The sequence below is a fragment of the Podarcis liolepis genome (assembly GCF_965112155.1).
Source record: "Podarcis liolepis genome assembly, chromosome: 2".
Taxonomy (NCBI): domain Eukaryota; kingdom Metazoa; phylum Chordata; class Lepidosauria; order Squamata; family Lacertidae; genus Podarcis; species Podarcis liolepis.
The window spans coordinates 35,499,345-35,524,105 of record NC_139555.1 but is presented as its reverse complement, the minus strand read 5'-3'; the positions used below and the strand labels follow the sequence as shown (position 1 = coordinate 35,524,105).

Sequence of the window (24,761 nt, the reverse complement as noted above, 5' to 3'; positions counted from 1 at the left end):
AACCCAGATCATACCTGCCTACAGTGTGGCCCAAGTATGGAATTCATAGGAAAAGGAAGGAAGCAGCTGGGTAGGAGCCAGGCTGAAATGGGGTGCCGAGAGCAGAAGCAATTTTAAAAATAAAAAACAAAAGAAGAAGAAGAAACCTGCAATGAAATCTGTGACAAAAACCGAAGAAGGTTACCTGAAAACAAAAGAGGAAAAAATAAAATAATAAAAGCCTACAGCACCCGGTATTCCCAGGCGGTCTCCCATCCAAGTACTAACCAGGCCTGACCCTGCTTAGCTTCCGAGATCAGACGAGATCGGGCGTGTTCAGGGTAGTATGGCCGTAGACGTTAAGACTATCTGCTGCCGCCCCTTTAAAGCAGGAACCGGGAGAAAGCGCGCCCTCTACATGCACAGGGCAAACCTTGAAACACCTCGCTTTCCACAAAACAATCAGAAGCACAAGTGATGTCAGTAAAGTAAATAAAATAATAAAAAACCCTGGACTGCGCCACAAGGAGCATGAATAAGGCTTTGTTTCTTTGAGAGCTAATAGGCAGGCATTCTCGTAGACAACCGCTCCTGCGTGACGTCATCCAGATTGCGCGTCGCCGCGAGGGCTTTCCAGTCGAGCGACGCCGTGGTCCGCAAAATGGCGGCGCCCATCCTGAGCGCTGCGCTGCATGGACTACGGAATGCTAGGCCTTTTAGTACTTCTGGTGAGTGACGGCTGTCTCCTTTCCACACTGGAGGAGGATGATGGAGGGAGGGGCGGAGGAGCGGGGGCAGGAAGCCGTAAGCCTGCTCTTTTTTAGGGTAGCTTGTCCTCCGCTACTGATGGACTCGAGACGCTTAAGTTCTCTCTAGCCCCGATAATTTAGGAATCCGAGGGCAAATGTTTTTGGACGTCTGAGTTTTGTATCTGATGGTTGTGTTGTGCCGTGAATGGCCAATATAATAGTCAACTCCCATGCAAACCTATATGAGCTCAGAAGATGGATAGCTGTGGAATATATTCATGTTATGAGGAAGCAGCACATTTTCTGACTTGGCAAGAAATCAGTTTAGTCTTCTTTGCATCTTTGAAAATATATGAAGAAACACAGAAAGTGGTATGCCACTCTCATTTTGCACATTCAGTAGTGAAGCTTCAAACATAATTTACTGCCCCAAAGTCTGATTCATTCGTTTCTGCCCCATCTGCTGTTGGAACAGAAAGGTGGAAATGCAATTGGACACAAGTTTTTGTATAAAACATGTCTGCGTATTGCCATCACTTTTGTGTCTGCAGTGTTTACTAGTGTTTCTTCTCTCCCCACACCCATTAGAATAGAATCATAGAATCATAGAGTTGGAAGAGACCACAAGGGCCATCGAGTCCAACCCCCTGCCAAGCAGGAAACACCATCAGAGCACTCCTGACATATGGTTGTCAAGCCTCTGCTTAAAGACCTCCAAAGAAGGAGACTCCACCACACTCCTTGGCAGCAAATTCCACTGTCGAACAGCTCTTACTGTCAGGAAGTTCTTCCTAATGTTTAGGTGGAATCTTCTTTCTTGTAGTTTGGATCCATTGCTCCGTGTCCGCTTCTCTGGAGCAGCAGAAAACAACCTTTCTCCCTCCTCTATGTGACATCCTTTTATATATTTGAACATGGCTATCATATCACCCCTTAACCTCCTCTTCTCCAGGCTAAACATGCCCAGCTCCCTTAGCCGTTAGGGAGCTTTTGTTTGAATGGGACAGGTTCAAATAAAATGTAGACCAAACCTTCTATACTTTTTTTGCTAATTTATTTTAGCTGTTCTCTGGAAAGTGGGAGTACCTCTTGGGCCAATGCCTAATGAAGATATTGATGTTAGTAAATTTGAGGTGCTAGAAAAGTACCGTGTCTTCACTCGCTACTTCAAGGAAGCAGAGAAAGCACAAAAGAAACCTCAGTGGTGGAAAACCTACAGGCGATATGTCACTCCAAAGCAAGGTACAACATTAGGGAGGGCAGAAAAGTTCAGTCCAGTTTCTTCTGCTCCTCTCCTTTTTGTATGAATAGTTTATCTTCATGTGGAAAGTTCAATCCTATGTGTGCTTTTGGGGGGCAAGTGCCTGAATGCCAAGTACAGGGAAAAAAGTAAAGCAGGGCTATCACATTGTCTCTGCTGATAGACTGTCACCTCGCAGCAGCCATTCCATTTGACTATCTGAACAGTTTCAGTCCCATGTGGTCACTGTAAGAATGGTGACTTTTAAAAACCAGTGCCTGACCCTGTTGTTTGCCTCCTTCCTCTCCCTCCTTTTAGATGAGTGTGAGAGCAGAGACTGTCTTACTACTGATCTTGTGAACTGCTTTAGGAGCTTTTTTGACTGAAGAGTGGGAGTGAAAATATTATGACCTCGTCCCTGAGTAAACGAGCATAGAATTGAGAGCAAAATACATGCCTATACATTGGTACCTCGGGTTAAGAACTTAACTCATTCTGGAAGTCCGTTCTTAACCTGAAACTGTTCTTAACCTGAACCACCACTTTAGCTAATGGGGCCTCCTGCTGCCGCCGTGCTGCTGCTGCACGATTTCTGTTCTCATCCTGAAGCAACGTTCTTAACCCAAGGTACTATTTCTGGGTTAGCGGAGTCTGTAACCTGAAGCGTCTGTAACCCTAGGTACCACTATATTCAATTGAGTGGGAGCACAGGAGAAAGGTAACAAAAGGCAATAAAAAGTGACTGTTCACCTTTTGTTGTTAAACTTTAAAGAGAAACAGAACTGCCCATACTGTTCACTAAGGAAAGCTACTGAACTGGAAACACACAGCCTTGTAGTGAGCCCGAGTAATGGTTTTTTTCATTCATTTTAAAGAGTTATACATGCACATATGTGGGTGTACTGGGGTCCTGCTGCAGACTGGAGGTGCTCAATAAGTGCCAAGTCTTAATGGGGACACTTTCTACTTACCTTGGGATATCAGGCAACTTTTGAGCTTTGCGAGTATTAAACAACACCATAAGGCAAGGCATGAGCCACCCAATTTCCCAGTCATTTATAGTTTGTCCCTTAGCGAAACCAGAGGCAGAAAGTATGTCATGAGACTTACTTTATGTTTTCTCTGTTTTTCTAAAAACTATAGATGAAGAGGCAAAGATCGACATTGGGCTACCTTATTCTCCGCCACCATGGAAAAAAACACTTAAGGAGAGAAAAGCTATAATGAAACAGAATCGAGTGGAATTGGAAAGAGCATCCCGCCTACGGAAATGTATGTTGGTCACAGCTCCCGCCTCATTTATTCCTTTTCTCTTCACTAAAGCTTTTCCACTCAGTATTTCACAGTGCTGTGTTTCTGTTTGCAGTGTTGATTCCCCTTGATGATGTAAGAGCTGAATGGGAGAGAACCTTTGGCCCATCCCACAGGCAGCGAGTGGCAGAACACTATGGACTGTACCGGGACTTGTTTGATGATGCCTTCTTTGTTCCCCAAGTTCCTTTAAGGGTGGAATACAATCAGGATGATGAATATGTTATGCCAGTTTATCATGGGAATATGGTGACACCCACAGAGGTATTGTACCAAATGTATAAGCTTTGAGGGGAAGAATATCTTGTTTGTTTGTTTTTAACCACAACTCATCTAGTAAACATTTTGAGAAAACAGATTCTCTTGAGTACTTTGCCAACTGCTTTGTTCTCCCCCACCCACTCAATGGCATATACCAACAGCTTCATTAGTCTAATTGTTGTGATGTTTATTTATAAGTACAGTGTTCATCAGACTTAATTTCCCGCTTAATGTAGGCAACTAATCTGGGAGTCTGTTTACACAAAGTCATTTTTTTAACTTCAGAATTTTCATGACTCATAGTGATAATTAGCATTCTTTGTGGTATTGGTCCTCTTCTGTCTGGCTCTATTGAATGTAATTTTACCTTAGTCATTCTTGATTATTTAAAAAGCTATATATTATATGCCATTTTCCCCTCTTCCTTCTGGAAAAGAGGATGTTTTCCTATATCCCTTTTTGGTGAGACCCCTGAAGTCGCTTCAGTGTGTAGTATCTGTGTAGCAAATCCTGTATGCCAGTAGCAAATCCTGATCTTCAGGCTATTTTTAAATATTTTTTAAAAAGTCAAAAGTCTCTTGTTCTCCGCTTTTGTTGGTTATTAGTTTGATATTAAAGCATGCCCGTTTTTATGATCTTTCTGCAAAGATAATAATTGTAACTAGTGTGAATTGTCTAGATCTGGCTGGACTGATAGAAGCTGGCAAACAAAAGATGGGGTGAAATTTAAACTAATCATATTTGGGAGCATAGGCAAAAGTCTTGGCTACTTTGTAATCATTGCTGTATTTTTCTGTTTAGGCTTTTAATCCTCCCAGAGTCTCATTTGAAGCCGATGAAGGATCCTTATGGACTCTGCTGCTCACCAACCTAGGTGAGTAAAGGTTTCCTCGCCCTAGGAATGGCCCAGATTTTATTTTTCTGAGAGGCTATTAGTTAATGTGCAGGTTCTGCAGTAACAGCAGAAATCCTGGTTGCAAAAGATTATGAAGGAGTTGCCAGTGGTATGGTAAAAAATTAAAGGTGCTGAGTGATCTGCAGCTTTTAAAGCTTGGCCAAGCTAGGACAAAGGAAAAGAATCATTTGTGCAGCCAGAAAGAGCACAACAAAGAAGCATTACATAACTGTACATGAATAATGATAATTTAATTGAGATTATGTTTATGTTATACACACAGATGGGCACCTGCGCGATGCCGATTCAGAGTATCTCCACTGGCTGGTGTGAGTATTGGCTACTAATCCATCTTTGCACTGGCATCAGTTACCAACTTGGGTTACATTTGGAGCTGAATCTCAATATTCCACTACCGCTTTCATGCAGACTTTCCTAGTCCATGCAGCAACTGACAGTTGCATGACTGCAGAGGTCCATGGCATACCAGATTCTCTACCTTCAAAGATCCTTCTTCTCACAATGACTTTTCTACTGCGAAGTTGCTGCACACCTACCATGGGTTGCGGAGGTTTCTGTGACATGTCCTAGGATGCAGAAACTCTTCTTGTAGAGCCCTAATGAGACTGTGCATCCCTTCTGCAAACTGAAAGCACACGTTGGAATACTCCTCTCACTATGGCAGTACACTGTATGAGTAGGTTGATAGCAGGAGGCCAGCCAACATTCAACATTACTGTTTTTTTCTCATCAAGATGCCCCAGGCTTCCATGGAGCATGGTTTGAGGACCACTGAGCTGGAGCCCTGCTTTTATATATTAAGCCACTTTCCGCCCCTTTTACTTGTACTGTGGTAGCCTTAGAGAATGCGATTTAGAATGAGGGCAAGTCTTTACCTCTTCAGATATGTAATGGCCATTTGAACTCCAAATATCATACAGACAAAATCACTCTTGACAATCGTATTTTAACTCAACAGGACAAACATTCCAGGAAACAAAATGGAGATGGGCAAGGAGATTTGCCATTACTTCCCCGCATTCCCCGCTAGAGGAACCGGATACCATCGCTTCGTCTTCCTTCTCTTCAAGCAGCTCCATCCCATTGATTTCACTGAAGATGAGCGGCCTGTGCCATGGTAACTCTTCCCATTTTGCATAACTATGGTGGAATCATTGGGTGCTTCCAACTTCCAGCTTCTTTTGCGAAAGGAGCCACAGGCTTATTTCTGAAGGTAGAATTGTGAACTATCCAGTATTCTCTGAAACTTAAAAATTAGGTCAAATAACAGTACAGCCAGAATGTAAGGCACAGCTCAAGTTGAAAAGGGTGGGGATGGGGACACTTAAGTAAAAAAGATGTGTCCAGGAATAGATTTTAAGAGTTGGAAACCCACTGAAACCTCACCTATTGTAAACAATTGGGCTTGAAGTCAAGAGTAGCAATTGCTCTTGCATGAGTTTGTTACTTCTGTGTGATAGTCTGCCTTCCAAACCATTGCTTGCCATCCAAATAAACATCACACAAATAATTTTTCTTGCTTTTCTCCCAAGAAGCAGGCGTCTTTTAATTTTGTGACTGCAGCTAATTTCCCCTTATTTTTCTGGAAAGAAAAGGAGCATGGAAAACTAATTGCTAGAGATAATGGAAGGAACAAGAAACACAGCTAGCCAACATCCCCTTCCCTCTAACAAGAAACGGTGTAGCCATGGGTGAATTTGATGCAACTCCCTCCTTCCAGGGAATATCTCCTACATTTATATTAGAAGTTTAAACTAGTTCTGAACTGCTTTCTCACCCAAGGAATCTAAAAAAATAGGCCTTTTTTGAGGCTGGCGGTGTGAGGAATGAAAACCCCCTAAGCCATTCAGACTTACCATTTCAGTGGTTTCTTTGGTGGAGCAATTGCTACCTGATGGATAGGGAATATTATCTACCCTTCTATGTTTTACTCTACTGAAGGAAACTGATGGCGGCTTGAACAGGGTAGTGAAGGTAGCTAGAAATAACAGCAGAAGGGTTCCATTGCATCTCTGTCCTCTCATCTTTTCAGCCACAGTCTCCAGATGAGAACGTTCAAGACGTTCGACTTCTACAAGAAGCATCAGAGTGACATGACACCTGCAGGACTGGCATTTTTCCAATGCCAGTGGGATGATTCAGTTACACGGGTCTTTCACCACCTTCTCGGTAAGTAATGGACCGTACATATAATTTACGGTAGTACTAAAATTTTTTTAGTAATAATACTTTTTTTAGTAATAAAAAAATTGTGACTGGAGTACATGTAATTATGCAAGACCAAAATATTTCTGAATGCGTGCTAAATTTAAAACTTGAAAAAATTGGGGAAGAATGCAATAAAACTTGATAAAAGTATACAGAATTGGGAACCTTTTTCTCCCACCCACTGTGTCCCAAGTTCCCAGCCAGAGAAGGGAGGGACTTGTTCTGAACTGCTTGGAGAGGTGATTATTTGGATAGGGACTTCAGGATCCTTGTGGAGCAATGAGCTTTTGGAAGCTGCTTACCACAAAGCCCAGTTCATACAGCAAGTATTGAAATAGCATGTTGGGAAGTACCTAGAGTACTTCATTTAAGGCTGCCTGGGACAGGGGAGCTTGCAGACCCATAACAGTTTGAAGCCAGCAAAGCATCAGTATTTGGACAGCTGGATTGGGGCTATGTGGTGGGCTGCATTTCAATTTAGCAGGAAGGGCAACTGCATTCTTGTACAGGTTTCCGCAGCAGAAAAACTAGAAATCATTAGGGCCAGAGCACAAGGAAATCATGTGCTGTTAGTGGGCCAAAAGTCACCGTTTTCCATTGCAGATCATCGGTGTCTTTGAGCCAGAGGATGCTTCAGGTTGGTGCTTGTGGAATTTGTAGATGTTAGGATGTGCTAACTTCCAATCTGCCCCTTGCAGACATGAAGGAGCCTGTGTTTGATTTTGTGCGTCCCCCTAAATATCATCCACCGCAGAAGTTGTTTCCACACCTCCAGCCTCTGAGGTACCTGGACAGATACAGGGACAGTGATGAGCCTACCTATGGCATTTATTGAAATGTCTTGATACTCCGCTTGCCAACGGGACCCTGGACTGAGTAGCCATGGTGCAACAAAGAACCCTCCCAAGCAGTTCATGTCTCTGATTGGAAAATGGAAATATAAGAGGCAGCTGGATTTGATTTGAATCATCACTTTTATTCACTTAAAAGAGAGAGGTGCAGCTTGCATCTATCTTCTCTATATCTTGGAGACTCTGTCCTTGCGATGAAGAAGCAGGCAAGCTGTGTCCAGAGGTCCAGGGCTATTCAGAAGCTGAGTTTCTCAGGAGCCAGATGCCGTCCATCAAGTGTTCTGAGCAAAACAGTTTTCTTTCTCTCTCATCAACTGCTGGGCCATTTCAGCAAAATAGCCTCACCTGAATGGGATCAGATAATGCATGAAATATAGCAAAGCATTGAGTTCTTACTGAAACGCTGGGCCGTGTGCTGTCTTTAAAGTATGAACAAACATTCTTTTAAATTCCTGCTGAAAAATACTTGTATTTGGGGAGAAGCAGATGGGAGCAGTCAGTCTCTTGGAACTATCTAATATATCAACTGCTTCAATAACTTCAAGCAGCCTTTCCCAACCTAGTGCCCTCTGGATGTTTTGAATACAACTTCCATCAGCTTCATCCAGCACAGTCATGCTGGGGCTGGAATTGCTGGAAGTTACAGTCCAAAACATCAGGAGGCCATCAGTTGGAGGAGGTTATTTCTAAGGTCAAGCAGGCATCATACCTTTTATGTTTCTGAAGGGCATCAGTGTTGTGACACCTTAAGGGATGAAACCTTTGGTTGGTGGCATGAACCTTTCATAAGCAATGCCTGCTTTGTGCAATGCATGAAACAGGCTGTGGAGCTAGTTGATATATGTTTATGTGGTTTAAATGATTTGTCAGAATTAAACCAAATGAAATGAATACCAAGATGTGTGTGTTCCTTGCTTTGCCATTAAAATTATTTCTCCCCCCCCCCTTCATTTGGATACCTTGAGACATACTGGTAAATTGGTTTGAAGAGCCTATTTTGCATAGGTGATTTTTTTTACCTTCTGGGAAACACAGGATCATCTCATTTCCTCATTTTTCTTTCCATATACAACATGAACCGTTTTATTTCTGCATGGATGACTGCTTACCTTTGTGTATATTTGCAAGGATTAACCTGTGAGTGCTTATGTTCCTCATTCCAAAATATTGTCCTGCAGAACAGTTCCATAGCATTTCGATAGCAAGCCCACAGTTGAAGAGTACCCTATCTTTTAAAAAACATTTACAGTGGTACCTCGGGTTAAGTACTTAATTCGTTCCGGAGGTCCGTACTTAACCTGAAACTGTTCTTAACCTGAAGCACCACTTTAGCTAATGGGGCCTCCTGCTGCTGCCGCGCCGCCAGAGCACAATTTCTGTTCTCATCCTGAAGCAAAGTTCTTAACCTGAAGCACTATTTCTGGGTTAGCGGAGTCTGTAACCTGAAGCGTATGTAAACTGAAGCGTATGTAACCCGAGGTACCACTGCACTACACAAGTTATTTGTCTGCAGGTTATAAATAGCAACACGGAAGAAGAGAAATACGGGGCTGCATGCTTGTTTTTAAAGAAGAGAATTTGGAAATCTGGGAAAGCAGAGTTTAGAGAGATTGTAAACAGTTGAGTCCCCTATTTTATTTAGTGATATTTAACGCTCATAAATGTATATTGAGATGGGGTGGACAATGCGGTAGACAGGTCTATAGGCAAAATAAAATTATTTAGGGTGGAAAAAATCCCGAAGTGTCTTGTGAAGAATGGGAAATAAATTACTCTCTCCATATGGCTTTTGGCAACAGCCTACCTAAGAAATTCAGTGTAAGTAGGTGTGGAAAAAAGCAAGCTTTGGATCATAATGGAAAACTTACTGAAAGTGTCAGCTCTCAAGAGCCTCTGCCAGGAAATTCAGTTGCAGGAATCAGGGTGGGGTTGGGATAAAACAAGCACTGTATCATATATACAGTCCTGTGTTTTGGCATAAAGTCTGGCTGTTTTCCTTCTACCTGTTTTCCGCCTAGCCTTTGGCTTGGAGCCAATTTGATTCCCTCCCTCTCTTTCTTTTTATTTGCCTTCTCCTCCTGTGAGGAGGCTACATTTTAATATTTTAATGTTTCAATATTTTAATTATTTTAATTTTGTTTTTAAGTTGTAATCATTCAACTTGTTTTATTATTGCTTGTAAGCCGCTCTGAGTCCGGCCTTGGCTGGGGAGGGCGGGGTATAAATAAAAATTATTATTATTATTACCTAAAAAGTAATATCAAGAATACAGTGGTGCCCCGCAAGACGAATGCCTTGCAAGACGGAAAACTCGCTAGACGAAAGAGTTTTCCGTTTTGAAGGTGCTTCGCAAAACAAATCTCCTATGGGCTTGCTTCGCAAGACGAACATGTCTTGCGAGTTCCTGTGGGGTTTTTTCCCTCCCCCCTTTTTCTAAGCCGCTAAGCCGCTTATCAGCTGATCCGATAAGCCGCTAATAGCGCTAATCCGCTAATCCGTCAATGGGTTTGCTTCGCAAGACGAAAAAACCGCTAGACGAAGAGAATCACAGAACGGATTCTTTTCGTCTTGCGAGGCACCACTGTATAAGAACATAGCCATTGAGGCTAGTAGCCACTGATAGCTTTATCCTCCCTGGGCAACCTGTAGAACAGGGATGCGGAACTACCACTGTATCACATTCATTCTTGCTGGGACTGATGGAGTCCCAACATTTAGAGGGACAAAGGTTCGCCACCCCTACTACAGAGCTGGGCATCCTGTAGAAAAGGGCAACTAAAACTAACTGCAGAGGGAAATTCACAGGTGGAAGATTTAAGACTGTGCTTTTGTAATTTAGAAAATCACTATGAGGGGAACTTGCTAGAGGTTTTTAAAATCATGACCACTGTTGAGAAAGTAAAGAGGAATAAAGCTTATTACTAGAATACAAGAGGATCATCCAACAGAATGTATTGGCAGTAGTGTGTTTATGCAGTGTATTATTGTAGAACTCATCGTTCCAAGGTTTTGTGGTGGATACTGGTCTATATAGCTTTTATAAGTCTTTATGGACTTATTCATGGAGGATAGATCTACCAGTAGTGCTACAACTAAAAATCAAATGTCCATATATCAGAGGCTATATATCAGAGGATAACTGTTGCCATCATACCCCGTGAGCTTTTCAGCAGCATCTATCTGCCTGGCCACTCTTGAATAGTTCTTGTCTTTCAAGACAACTATTCTGTGTTGGAAGAGTGTATGCTGGAGTATTTCATAGCAATTTTTATTAAAAAGAAATATTGTCAATTTGTTATGAGAGGAGAAACACGTTTCATAGAGACTTCACAATAAAGAGGGACAACAATAAAACATAATAAATCAGGAAAGGGGAAAACCAAGACATAACAACAACAACAGCAACAACAACAAAAATCATAACAAATGTGAAACCTAACAGCCATTCTGGTTTCCTGGAGTGCACTACCTAATAGAGGCTAATCAACGCTGTGGCGTTTGCCCATTCTTTGGGGTTACGTTTATATTGGGGGAGAGAAAGAGTTAATAGGCTGACCAATAAGAAATCCTGGAGGCGGAGCCTACCTGATTTTAAGGCTCAGCCCAGAGGTTTTGACAGTTAGTTGGGTTGGTTCTTTTGGGAGGAGAGATAGAGGAGGCAGAGTGAGTTAGAGACAGGGACAAGACTGAGAGGGAATAGAGTGGCAGCGTTTCAAATATATTTTTTAAAAAAATTGTGTTTGAAATAAACTTTAATCTTTGTTGTTAACTACCTAAGACTCAGTACTTCACTGGGGAGCCCTGGGATTTTCCCCACAAAATTGGTGGCAGCAGAAGAATAAAGTAGTGGTGTACAGATCAATAGTCTGTGAAACGACCGTCAAACCCACCCATCTGGCTGGGTTTCCCCAGCCACTCGGGCCAGCTCCTAACAGAATACTAAAAACACAATCAAACATTAAAAACTTGCCTAAATGGGGCACAGATCTTGCTGCACCTTCAACTGAGCCTGCAAAGAAACTGGAAGCCCGTCATCAGATCTCCTGTCTCAGGGCTGGATTTAGGTTTGATGAGGCCCTAAGCTACTGAAGGCAATGGGGCTCTTTATACGTCCAGCTGTCCTTTGTCAACAACAAATTGTCGCTGTTTTCGTGTTGAATATATGCTATATGGTAATTTATGGACCTAATAGGTATCTAAAGCCCTTTGCACATAACAAAATACAGTGGTACCTCGGGTTAAGAACTTAATTCGTTCCAGAGGTCCGTTCTTAACCTGAAACTGTTCTTAACCTAAGGTACCACTTTAGCTAATGGGGCCTCCTGCTGCCGCCGTGCGATTTCTGTTCTCATCCTGAAGCAAAGTTCTTAACCCGAGGTACTATTTCTGGGTTAGTGGAGTCTGTAACCTGAAGCGTCTGTAACCCGAAGTTCCACTATGTATTTTATCAAGGTACATCCACTTTTTTTCCTTTAAAAAAAATTGGGGGCCCCAAGAGAGTGGGGCCCTAAGCTATAGCTTGTTTAGTTTATATGTATATCCAGCACTGTCCTGTCAGAGGAGCGGGTGGTATTTGAAAAGGTTGCCTTTCACACGGGGACAAGGGAGCCAGAAACTCAAAAATCTTTTCTTGCATGGAAAGGAGATGCCAATCATCTTTGCTCTCCCTGCCTCTTTAAGAGCCTGGGGGCTGATGCGCCTTAATTTGGCCCAGCCCTTCCTTCTCCTGAGCCATCTCCAGCAGCCTCAGCCTTTTTTTGGCGGCCCTGGGTTTCACTTTCTTTCCCTCTGGGCTTTGTAAGTGGCGCTTCTGCCGCGCGCCATGGCTTCTCCAGACTCGCAGAGGCTGGAGGAGAAGCTGACGTGCTGCATTTGCCTGGATACGTTTAGCACCCCGGTGACGGTGCCCTGCGGGCACAGCTTCTGCGAGAAGTGCATCTGCGACCACTGGGACGGAGAGGAGGGCAAAGGGCCCGCCGCCGCGGGCTACACTTGCCCCTCGTGCCGCAAGAGCTTCCCGGAGAGGCCGGAGCTCAGCAAGACCGTTCTGCTCGACAGTCTGGTGGAGCTGCTCCACAAGCAGGAAGATGGCGGGCCGGCTTCCCGGACGGAGCAGGCGGCCGCTGCTCGGGAAAGGAAGTGCCCCAGGCATGGCCGGCCTTTGGAGCTGTACTGCCAGACGGAGAAGCGGGGCATCTGCTGCGTGTGCACGCTCAAGGAGTGCCAGCATCACGGCAGGGCCCTCGTCGAGGACGAGCGGAAAGCCAAAGAAGTAAGCAGGGAGCGGGGCAGAAGCATTTCCGGAGCCGGCCACTTGGGGCCATGGCAACATAACATATACAGTGGTACCTCGGGTTAAGTACTTACCGGTAATTCGTTCCAGAGGTCCGTTCTTAACCTGAAGCTGTTCTTAACCTGAAGCACCACTTTAGCTAATGGGGCCTCCCACTGCTGCTGCGCCGCCGGAGCACGATTTCTGTTCTCATCCTGAAGCAAAGTTCTTAACCCAAGGTACTATTTCTGGGTTAGCGGAGTCTGTAACCTGAAGCTTATGTAACCTTAGGTACCACTGTATGTACACAGCACAAACTCCTGTGATCTTGGGCATCTCTCTTTTTTTATATGCAGTGGTACCTCGGGTTACATACGCTTCAGGTTACAGACTCCACTAACCCAGAAATAGTGCTTCAGGTTAAGAACTTTGCTTCAGGATGAGAACAGAAATCGTGCTCCAGTGGCGCGGCGGCAGCAGGAGGCCACATTAGCGAAAGTGGTGCTTCAGGTTAAGAACAGTTTCAGGTTAAGAACGGACCTCCAGAACGAATTAAGTACTTAACCCAAGGTACCACTGTACTATATATATACATTTTATTGGTTTTTTTAACATATCATTTTCAACAGTAATTAAACATACTTTTACATCTTATTCAAATTTTTGACTTTCGTCAATCCCGTCTGAAAATTTTCCAATCTAATCTCTCAGTATGCATTTCTTATCTTCCCTATTACATTTCAAACTCATAACCAATATCTCTATCTTTTTCTACTTTGTAACACTTTGTATATTTCTCCTTACAAAACTTCTTGTAGTCCTACTAGCTTAATTTGTTGATTACAGTTGCTCTTCAAATGATTCATATACTTCTTCCAATCTTCTGTAAATCTCTGGTCCCACAGGTTTCAAATCCTTCCTGTCATTTTGTCCAATTCTGCATAGTCCATTAATTTCGTCTTGGGCATCTCTCACTCTGCACGGGACCAGGCTGTAGATGGACGGGTGTCATGCTGGCCAAAGGAGCCTTCGGGCATCCCATTTTAAAATTAAGCATTCCCTCTGGTGCATTAGTTACTTGGGATTGTGGGACATGCCCCTGCACATTGTAGTTGTCGTGGTGCGCACCTTACTCTTAAAGGATTTATGTTGTTGGGGGCAGAACACTCACCTGTCATCATCCTCTGTCTCAGATTTGGAATGAAATGTCTCAACAACAGTTGTTTTAAATAATGATGATGATTAATTAATAATAATTTATTATTTATACCCCGCCCATATGTCCAAGTCTACTCAGCCACTCTGGGTGGCTCCCAACAGAATATTAAAAACATGATAACGCATCAAACATTAAAAACTTCCCTAAACAGGGCTGCCTTCAGAAATTACTTTCTTTTGAAAAACCAGTCAAAATCCTTCTACAATTTCTACTTTTAGTTAAGTATTTTTATTTATTTACTCGATGAAACTGCCTCCCACCCCCGGCTATGCCCACTGGTGACGCAGAGACAGCCTACGTTGTGTATATTGCTCTAATCTCAGCTTTGCTGCAGTGGATAAATTTTCACTTGCTGAATGTCTGCCTGATTGACTCACGACTCTTCTCAAATACCAAATGCTTTATAATAATGGGTTTGATGCAGTAAGGCCTTTATCTCCACTGTAGCCTAAGATTTAATCCATTCCATATGAAGGATGGCCGGACATTAACTCTTGGTGCTGCCACCAAGCTACATTTCCTCAACTTCTGTTGGAGAAGCCATGAAAGTTATAAAGCAGGCATCACTTGCTGTACAGTGGTACCTCGTGTTAAGAACTTAATTCGTTCTGGAGGTCTGTTCTTAACCTGAAACTGTTCTTAACCTGAGACATCACTTTAGCTAATGGGGCCTCCTGCTGCTGCCGCGCCGCTGCCACACGATTTCTGTTCTCATCCTAAAGCAAAGTTCTTAACCCAAGGTACTATTTCTAGGTTAGCGGAGTCTGTAACCTGAAGTGTTTGTAACCTCTAGTGTCTGTAACCCAAGGTACCATTGTATAGATATGAAACATTTTAAGGCTAGCTAGGGCATAACGACTTTGCTGTAACAATACCAAGCAAGAATCCTTTGCTTGAATATACACTGGAAGACATTGCTAGACCCAAATCATAGCCTATGGGCTTTCGTGTGGTGAGGCAGTTCAGCACTGCTCAATACAAACGTAACGGTTTGGATTAGTCTGGACATCATGGCCCTTTCTTACATCCTCAGTGAGTTACCACTTCCTATAACTTGGCTACCTTGATGGCTACACTGATTACCTTCAATCTAATAGGGTGTTATATTAACAGAACTCTGGAGTCTTTCCAAAAGGATGAATGAATCTTGGAAGATTCATCTGGGGAATTCTGCCGCCCCTCTTGGGAAGGTGAGATGCAGGGGCCGGGTGTGGCTAGGTGAGACTGAAGTGCTTGCCTGTTAAATTATTTTGAACTCTTTGGCAGGAGTCCGTAAGAGCAACCCTGGAGAAAACTCGAAAGGAGGCAGAGCCTATCAGAGAAGCAATTCAGAAACTGGAGCAGCGGATAGACAACATCAAGGTAAGGAATCCACAGAGAGCATCATAATGACAAAAGTGCCTCCCATGGGAAGTGCTTGCTCTCCATTGACCCCATTTGGTACCCATCATGGCTAAAACTCCAGTTACTGAATGAGCAAGTGGGCCTTCTGCATTTGTGTCCCTTTCCTAACAGCTCAGACCTGTAGTGAATTCTTTGCCAGCCTGGTGCCCTCCAGATGTTCTGGATTACAACTCCCATCAGCCCCTGCTAGCCAGTCAAGGATCACAGTCTCTCTTTTTGCCTGCCTCCCAACATTTTATTTTCTTATTTCCATTAAGAGGGACACCTAGTACCTAACAGAATGCAGAGCAGCAAGAGAAATAGAGGCAGCTACAGTGGAAACAACTGTATTTTGTTGCCCTTCCTTTTTCATCCAGGGTTCCTCGGAGAAGTTAAAATCTGGAGTTGTGCAGAAGTTCGCTTCTCTTGTGGAAGCCTTGAAGGAATGCCAGAGGAAGACAGTGGAGAAGATTGAAAGAGAGCAAGATGCTGCGCTTGGCAAAATGCAAGAGAACTTGGACCAGCTGAAGCGCCAACTGGATGGGCTTACCCAGCGCAACGAGAAGGCAGAAGAGTTGCTCGCTTGTACTGATGATATGACGTTTCTGGAGGTATGTAATGTGTATACTGATGGCATTTGGGCCAGATCTTTATATCTCCACTCCCAGGGGACAGCTTTAATAGGTGGGTGGTCCTGTCAACTTGTTAAAGTTGGTTCATGGATGAGAGATAGTGACCATGAAGGACTGAACTCCAAGTAATTCAATCCTGCTTTCTGAAGGGATCGGCTGTGCCAGTGAGTTCTTACATAGCCAAACCAAGCAGGATTGAACTCCCCGCCCTTCAATCTCTATGTGCCCCACACCTATGGTTTGGGGAAATGTCCTGGAAGGCGAAACGGGGAGAACCGGTGGGCCAAATGTGACCAGCAAGCCAGAGGCTCCCCACCCCTAAAATAAACCATAGCTTAGTATTACAGAGTGGGAGTTGCTGCCTGTTCTGCTCCCCATTCCTGGCAGCTGACAAGCTCTTTACTGGAAGCTATCATGAATATCATAACTAAGCCTCTGAACCTTGGCAACCATTGGCATGCAGGAGTTCTGTGTTTATTTAATTCTTAACAGTGATATGCTTTGAATGCAAAGATAGTCCCAGACCCTCAGAAGTTCTTGAAGTGTGGAAGTCCTGTCATACACCAGTGTGGCTACAAATTCTTATCCTTAAAAGTTTCCTGTGAAGTGGGGATCCCCCCCCCCAGCATTGCACTGCATTGTAAGCTAAGAGAGCAGTGGTATGTTTCACGTCCTGTGTACAGCATGCAACTGAGATTAGACCTTTCTGTGGGACTCTTCATAATTATAAGCGCTTCTCTAGCCTTCTCAGCTAGGAGATAGAGGAGAAAAAGGATTAGCTAGGCCTAATGGTCAGCAAGTTGAGACAATTGAAAAACAATTTCGCTGCCAACTCCAGAGCAGAGTTTAGAATGTGAATCACCCACCATGCCAGAGGAGGGAATGTCTGACTGTCTGGGGGGGGGGGATTCCATTGATGGGGCCCTCTGTCTTCAGAGAGACAGGCAATTCATGCCGTGAGAGGGGGTTATTGTAGCAAAATGGCTTTACCCAGTTGGTTACTCACAGCAACATTTTGTAGCCAGCAGCAGCAGGGAATTGTGTGGTTTTCTCATCAGAAGGCTGCTGTGCCATTGTCCTCCTTTCTGTTCTGAATTTTTTTTACGAGCTGAACAGTCTCAGATTGGCAAGAATGCCCTGGCACACCACTGCCTTCAAATATATAATGAATACACTTGCTTTTACAGTGGTACCTCAGGTTAAGTACTTAATTCGTTCTGGAGGTCTGTTCTTAACCTGAAACTGTTCTTAACCTGAAGCACCACTTTAGCTAATGGGGCCTCCTGCTGCTGCCGCGTCGCCGGAGCACAATTTCTGTTGTTATCCTGAAGCAAAGTTCTTAACCCAAGGTACTATTTCTGGGTTAGCGGAGTCTGTAACCTGAAGCGTATGTAACCCGAGGTACCACTGTAGTTCGCTTTTATTTTAAACTCGTTTTTCAACATAGTGCTCAAAGTGGCGTCACAAAAGGGACCCACCAGCGTGCTCTTGGCACATTTGGATTTCTGAGCAAGTGCTATGGGGACCACTAAGGCAGGCAAAGGAGGGGAAGAAGTGGGGAGGGGAGCATGTGTCCTGCTTTATAGCTACCTCTGCTTGAAGGGCTGGCTGTTCCAAGTCCAGTTAAGAGATAATGAACCACAATGGAGAGGCAGGGGCTTGGAAGTTGCATCTGGACAGCAAACTGATCAGGGACACAGGTCACGCTATTAAGGTCTTCCCAATTTATTTTTATTTCAATGAATTGCAATTTTGTCCAAATGTGCATATATTAACATATTTTATGCAAATTTGTGTTCGTTTGTTCCCTTCTTTGGTGATGCATTTCCTCCTGCTTGGCAATATGTATGTGGCCACCGTAGAGTACCAAACTAAAGAATTTCAGGATCGATCCAGTTCACTTACATAAGCTGAAGTTAAACTCCATTCATGTAAGTCAACAGTCAAACTTTGTGATTCCTACATTTCCTGTTCCTTGTAGGAACTGCATCATCTTCCTCCTCTTGGCAACTTAGAAGTTATTCCACCTGTTGAGTTTGATTTGGCCAGCAATGTGGATGCTGTCACTGAACTCTTCAATGAGGTTTCCAGGCTTTTGCAAGAGGCTCAGTCAAATTCCTTGAGTCCACCAATGACTGAAACAAAAGGTAATCATTCCGCTGTTTTAGGGAGTGGTGAAAAATTAAAGATCACCTGTGGAAAGTCGGTTGGTCAGTTTTCTTTCTAATAAAGGCGGCTGGAGGTTTAAGTGCTACAGTAAAGTGGGGGGGGAGTATTTATTTTGATAGATTTCCATATTGAGGAGGAATAGTAGGGCAATGACAGTGCTTAGTTTTCTGAAAGAAAGATTAGATTTGTACTGCCAGAATTACCCCAATTTTCTCTGTAGCCGTCCACAAAACTTTGACCTCCTCAGAGAGACTTTTAAAATCTTATAAAGTCCTTTGTTCCCAAATGTTTTCCTAGGAAAGTAGGATCCAGTTCAGATGTAATCATAACAAACCACAGTTTGTCATTACAAGGACAAGCTACAGCAAGCCTGAGGCTCATTCGCTTCCTCCTCCATTTCCCAGCCTTCTCTGACCATAAGAGGAGGAGATTAGAAGTGTCTGCTACTAGTTGTAAAAAGCGCAGGAAATTGTGGTTTTGTTCTCAAATCAGGATTCAAAGCCATTCTTTGATTCTGTCTTCAGATCCTGGTTTGAGAACAAGCTGCAGTTGCACAAACCACAGTTTCCCACATTTGGATGAAAAGGCAAACTGAAGCTTGTTGCAAACTGAAATTCTGAACTGGGCCAGAACATGTGGCCTTTATCTGGATTTCACCTATTCATTTCAGCTCCTGACCTGGAGGCAACCCTTTATAATGGGCCTGGGCAAGGTGAGCAGCATGATACCAAGGAGGGTGGGGAGCAGAAGGGGGTGGCAGTGAGAGCACCTCATTCATCATTGGTTTGGGCCCACCATTGGCTCCAGCCCTGCCCACCAGTGGCATGCAGCCCCCCAACAGATTGCCCCCCAAAGGAATCTTGCCCTCAAAGGAGAAAACCCTTCCTTTTGCACTTACATGACACCAAACAACGCATACACAGCAGTCCACATGTGTGGTCTTTTGTGATGCATTAGGATGAGAATTGTAAAGCTTGCTGCACACAGAAAAGTGATTTTAGAAACTTTAATAATTTCATCATACATCAGAGAGTATTTATGCTTTGTCTTGTTTCAGACCATGAGAGATTATGCCTTGGGAGCACCTAAGTGTCTGGTTATTATGAAGAAAAATATAACACTGTGGGATGCCTTTAAGTACACTGCTGCTGCTTCTCCTTTTTAAAGAGAAATAATTTAAAATATATCCAAAGGCCAGCTTTGAACCTTGCTGCCTGTGTATCTTGTCCTCACCCCTCCCAAAAAGGCTCCCCCAACTCACTGCCGAGTCTTGACTTGTCTACCATTTTGAAACCGTTGTTTTTAAGGCAAATGAGTTTCCTTCCTGCTTTTAAGTTTTCCTTGCTTATCTCTCACTCGGCAGTCTCACCAGAGCCAAAGGTAATTGTGAGAAGGGCCGGACCGTGCCTTCCAGACAATGAGTTAAGAATGTCTTTTTTGAAAGGTAAGCGACTTTCTGGGCTGCACGCAGTTACTTAAAAAAGGGAAGTAGGGTCACAAGTGCATAAATATATTCCGAGCTGCTTCCTTTGGGTCCTCTGTCAGAATCATAAATTTATTTCTTTGTGTGTGCGTGTTCTGTTGGTTATAATAATATTCCTGGTGGTGGTTGACCTGAGGCGGGTGAGGAATTCTCGCATAAACAAGTCTATTCATATGAACAGCATAGCATGGAAGTTGCAAAGTCACACAAGAATGTAGCTCCTCTTCCCTTCCACTTATGGGGTGGAATTCAAACTAGCGCTGAGGAGATCACTTGTCAGTGCAAGAATTTTTGCTTGCCTGTTGAAATGATTTCTCCTCTCCTGCGCACTGTTGTGGGGGTTCTCCTACCCTTACCGCGACCTGATTGAGGAGGGCATACTGCGCTAGTGGGGCTCATTGTGCTGGCTCCCACTACAGCACCTATACTGTTTAAGGCAGTCCATGATTTTTGTTTTTCATGCAAAGGAGTCAACATTGCAAGAGTTTGCTGCTCCCACATTACACTGCTCATGCAAGTAAGCAATTGCCCACATCAGTAGTCCTTTAAAAAAAGAAGAAGCATAAATGTGCCTTCAGATCCAGGAGTTCAAAAAGCTTTGCAAAACTGTGGAGCCATATTGGAGGCAGCCGATGCAGACCTATAAGTTCTGCATTTTATTCTCGCTGTCTCCCACACACCTGTGCCCAACTCTGCTTTTGGGGACATCTGGGTGAGTTCGTTCCCTGTTAAGATCTCTAGGAGCCTCCTTGTTCAAGAGAAGCTTCTTGCGCTTAGATTAGCAAGAAACCAGGAAGCTATGGAGCAGATGTTCACTTAAATCACAAAGAACACAATTTATCTGTTAAACTAATAAATGGAACAGCTCCTGTTTTCTGACATGGGTGGAACATGGATCAAAGAGAAAGCACTTAGGACTGGTAACTACCGCAAACAGTTAGTAACTCCTTTCAGAAATCTGTGGACCAGAGCCAATGGACAAGGTACAATCTTTTGTATATACTTGCACATAATGCCTGTGTACTTTCCTTGCCCAGGCTTCTGGTTTGCATTCCTGAGGGAAATAATTATTCCATTAACCTTATTTAGGCAGAAGGCTGATCAAAGGGAATGTTGCATTGCTGACAACAACTGACACCCCTCATAGGCACCCTGGCAATGAGCAGGGATTTCTCATAGGCCATTGTGAGCAAAAAGTGATGTTTAAATAAAGCAGAGCCTGCCATCCTAGAGATCTTGCTCCAAAGAAAATGGAAGGCACCCACTTCCCTTGGCTTTTATTTGAGCCAACTTCCACTCTCAAGTGCACACTGATACTTTCTCCTTGCTGCTTTGGTTAAATGCCCTGCAATACTAAAATATTGGTATTTTGTTCTTAGAACAGAGTTGATAATAGATTAGCTCTGATAGGAGAGAACAACAGAAGAAATTGCCAAAATGCCACTTCAGTAAAGCCGTGGCATGCCTGATATTAGGGATGGGGGACCTTTTTCTCTAACTGAAGAGGAATTAGCCAGTTAAAAATAGGTTAAAGACACTTGGGTGTTTTTTCTCCCACCTGACTTTGATACCTTTGTCACTCCTGCAGATCAGCAGAATTTGACCTTTGATCCAACTACAGCTAACAAATACATGCAGTTGTCCGATGAGAACCGGAAATGCCATCACCCTCAACGTATCCCGGGGTTGAGGCCAAAAGACCCACAGAGGTTTGAGCCATGGCAAGTCATGTGTGCCCAGAACTTCAGCCAGGGCAGCTGCTACTGGGAAGTCAAGTTATCTGGCCACTCTGTCATCATTGGCGTGGCTTATGGAAGGTTCCCCAGGAAGAAGCGGGCTGGCCGCACATTCACCATTGGGCTGGATAAACTCTCCTGGGGCCTGCACGTCCAGGAAGACTGCTATATGGCTTGGCACAATGCCGAGTGCATTAAGATAAAAAAGCACGTGTGCAAATTCATTGGAGTGTGGTTGGATTGCAACCAAGGAGTGCTATCCTTTTATGGTGTTGATGACAACATGACACTTCTCCACACTTTCAACACGATCTTCACAGAGCCCCTTTTCCCAATCTTCTGGCTTTGCGAAGGCATAGCTGTGACCCTCTGCCAAAAGCCACAGGGCAAAGTTCGAACTGATGGGGTGCCTCCTGTCTTGCAAGCAGCAGCTGCTGCTGCCACCACAGTGAATGAACTGCCAGATGATGAGATAGCTCTGAAACAAGGAGAGCAACTCTCCTGAGATCTCAAGGTACTTTGTACTCATCTTCCCCAGGGAAATGCAAGTCCCCATTTCTCATCTCAAAGTGGGACAAGTGTGCAAGAGGGATTGAAATTTGGGGAAGATGATTAGGGCACTGAACTCCGGCTGTCCTGGCCACTCATTGCTTAGTGTGCTGTGCATCCTGGTGAAGAATACGGCTTTCTGACAATCTCATCTCATTAAAAGCTAAGCAGGAAATGGAGAGGAGCAGGAAAACAGAGTAAACAAAGTTTGTGATATTTCAGCCTACTTACGCAATTATTAGGGGGTGGGGGGATGACTGGAGGTGGACAGAACTAAATTGGGGTTTTTTTAAAGTAATTTTTAAAATTTAAATGGCACAGTAGGGACTGATAACTTCTCCTTGGGACATATTAATTTTCAGAGTTGGCTTGCCCTGAAACATTAAATTCTCCACTATGTATGTACTGCATATGTGTAGCTTTCCATACAAGGAAACTGAACTCTTTGGTTCAGAGAGGTTGCACTATTTTATGGTGTGACTTTAAATTATGATGGAAGGAGTTCTATTTTACTTCTCTGTGCAGGCTCAACATGTCGTAACTGCTCACGTGTTTGTTGCCACTTTCTCATCAGCAGATTATGGTGGGAATGAAAACTTGCCAAGTTGGTTCCTGTTTTATTGTTCAGCTTTTAAAAAAAAAGTTTTATTGAGAAATAAAGCTTTCTAAGCAAAAAGGAAAAATAAGCTTACTAAATAAATTTCTTCTTTTATTAGAATTCCCTCTTCTAGCTGTGAGCTAGAAAATTGTCATAGCCCCAGGGAAGAGTATCCAAGAAACAAAACTGATCTGGTTCTTAGTAAGGTGACCTTAAGCTCACAATTGCCAGGGACTGGGTATCCTACACTACTGAACCTCTTGGTCTTGCTGATCAAAAGGTTGGTGGTTCGATTCCCTGCAATGGGGTGAGCTCCCATTCCTCTGTCCCAGCTCCTGCCAACCTAGCAGTTCGAAAGCATGCCAGTGCAAGTAGATAAATAGGTACCACTGCGGCGGGAAGGTAAACAGCGTTTCCATGCGCTCTGGTTCCGTCATGGTGTCCCATTGCACCAGAAGCAGTTTAGTCATGCTGGCCACATGACCCGGAAAACTGTCTGTGGACAAACGCCGGCTCCCTTGCCCTGAATCGAGATGAGCGCCGCAACGCCATAATCGCCTTTGACTGGACTTAACCGTCCAGGGATCCTTTACCTTACACTTTCAGTGACCCCTATTTTTTCTTTTGTTTTGTGTACCGATTAATTCCCTCAAGTCCAAGAGCTTTTCTCATCGTTCCACAGCTTGGAAAAAAGCACCATCTTACTCGCTGAATTGAAGGTTGGTTAAACAAAATCTCTTCGGATTTCCTGTGCATCTGATAAAATCTGATTCGGTGATAAAATCAGAGGCGTATGACTACTGGGCTTCAAAGTTCCACAGTGACAGATAGCCATTGATAGACCTATCATCCCTGAATTTGTGTTTTCCAAACTGTTACTGGCCATCACTGTTCATTCTCTGAAATAAGGACAGAAGAACAGCTTGCTGGGCCAGGCTAATGGCTCATCTGGTCCAGCAACCTGTTCTCACAGTGGCCAATCAGAAGCCTGAGGCAAGAACACAAGCAGGACATGAGTGCAACAATGCCCACCTGTGATTCCCAGAAACTGGTATTTGGAAGTATGCTGCCTCTGACAGCAGATGCGGAACACAGTACTTCCCTTTCATTAGTTGCCCTCAGTTTCTAATATCGGAGGAGGGGAGGGTTATCTTTCCACCCACCTCTATCTCGCTCATCCTATTAATATATGTCACTATCATGCCCCTTCTTTGTTGCCTTTTGTCCAAATTAGGGAAGGTTCACTAATAGCTTTATCCCCCCCCCCTTTTCACGCCAATGAATTTTTGGAGAACGGTGGGCAGAACTGTGCACTGTATCTAAAAGCAGTTATGCTATTGATTTAAATAAGAGAATGTTGATACCAGCCATTTTACTTCCAATTCCATTCCAAACAATCTGAACACTGAATTTGCTAGGTGCGCCCTCTCTAATCTATGTGTGTTTCTGTTCCTTTCCCTGACCCTATCCTAGGCAAACAAAATTGTATCTGTCTAGGTCACAGCACCTATTTATCGTTGAAAATCTGCTCAGTCTCCAAGTTAGCAAACATGTGAAAGCAAGCACATATGAAAGGATGGTATTCCCTATGATAGCTGCAGTGCTTACTTCTGAGTAAACACGTTTAGGCTCAACTTGTATGGGAGATTCATAATTCCGACCGCCTCCCCGCCCCCATCAAGAAATTCATTCCTGAAGGTCAGGGAAACAAGCAAATGAAAGATAAGATATGGAAAGACTGATTTGTTTTTAACTGTTTTTACTTTGTATTTTCATTTTTGCTTTTTTTCTTTTCTTTTTTCTCTTATTTTTGTAATATGCTGAAACTTTAATAAATATCTTTTTTTAAAAAAGAAAGAAATTCATTCCTGATTACCAGAGGAAATTAAAACGAACTAAAAAATTGCAGGGCAATAATCACCCCCCCACCCCCCACCGCTGTATTTGTGAACACGATCTTTAGAGCGTGCCGGCTAGGATAGATCTATCTCCGAGATCTAGTGATTCTGTCACAACTGCAAGCCTAAGTAAGCTATAAAGTTTAGAGCGTAAACCTCGTTCATTAAACTCGTTGGGTTCTACTTCAGAGAAAGCACGCTTAGTATCGTGCATCACTTCTACGACATCATAAATCCGGCAGCGGGAACCTGTGGCTCTCCAGGCGTTGTTGAACTAGTACAACTCTGACCATTGGCCATGCTGCCT

The 24,761-nt window shown here is 43.7% G+C and overlaps 2 protein-coding genes across 3 annotated transcripts; both read left to right on the top strand.

Moving 5' to 3' along the window:
- Positions 1 to 584: 584 nt before the first annotated feature.
- On the top strand, positions 585 to 8,406 carry MRPL38 (mitochondrial ribosomal protein L38). Its single transcript, XM_083487665.1, has 9 exons — positions 585 to 707; positions 1,791 to 1,970; positions 3,112 to 3,240; positions 3,335 to 3,543; positions 4,342 to 4,414; positions 4,719 to 4,764; positions 5,415 to 5,573; positions 6,489 to 6,625; positions 7,363 to 8,406. The coding sequence occupies exons 1-9, from the start codon at positions 641 to 643 to the stop codon at positions 7,497 to 7,499; spliced, it is 1,137 nt and encodes a 378-aa protein (XP_083343791.1). The 5' UTR covers positions 585 to 640; the 3' UTR covers positions 7,500 to 8,406.
- A 2,628-nt stretch (positions 8,407 to 11,034) lies between these two features.
- On the top strand, positions 11,035 to 22,641 carry TRIM65 (tripartite motif containing 65). Of its 2 annotated transcripts, XM_083487589.1 has the most exons (7): positions 11,035 to 12,787; positions 15,273 to 15,368; positions 15,767 to 16,000; positions 18,003 to 18,168; positions 18,861 to 18,902; positions 19,554 to 19,634; positions 21,262 to 22,641. In XM_083487589.1, exons 1-7 carry the CDS (start codon positions 12,338 to 12,340, stop codon positions 21,912 to 21,914), a joined length of 1,722 nt encoding a protein of 573 aa, XP_083343715.1. In that variant the 5' UTR covers positions 11,035 to 12,337; the 3' UTR covers positions 21,915 to 22,641. The 2 variants fall into 2 exon arrangements, with proteins under 2 accessions (XP_083343715.1, XP_083343716.1); XM_083487590.1 differs by lacking the exon at positions 18,861 to 18,902 and having other exon boundaries at positions 11,037 to 12,787.
- The last annotated feature ends 2,120 nt before the right edge of the window (positions 22,642 to 24,761 follow it).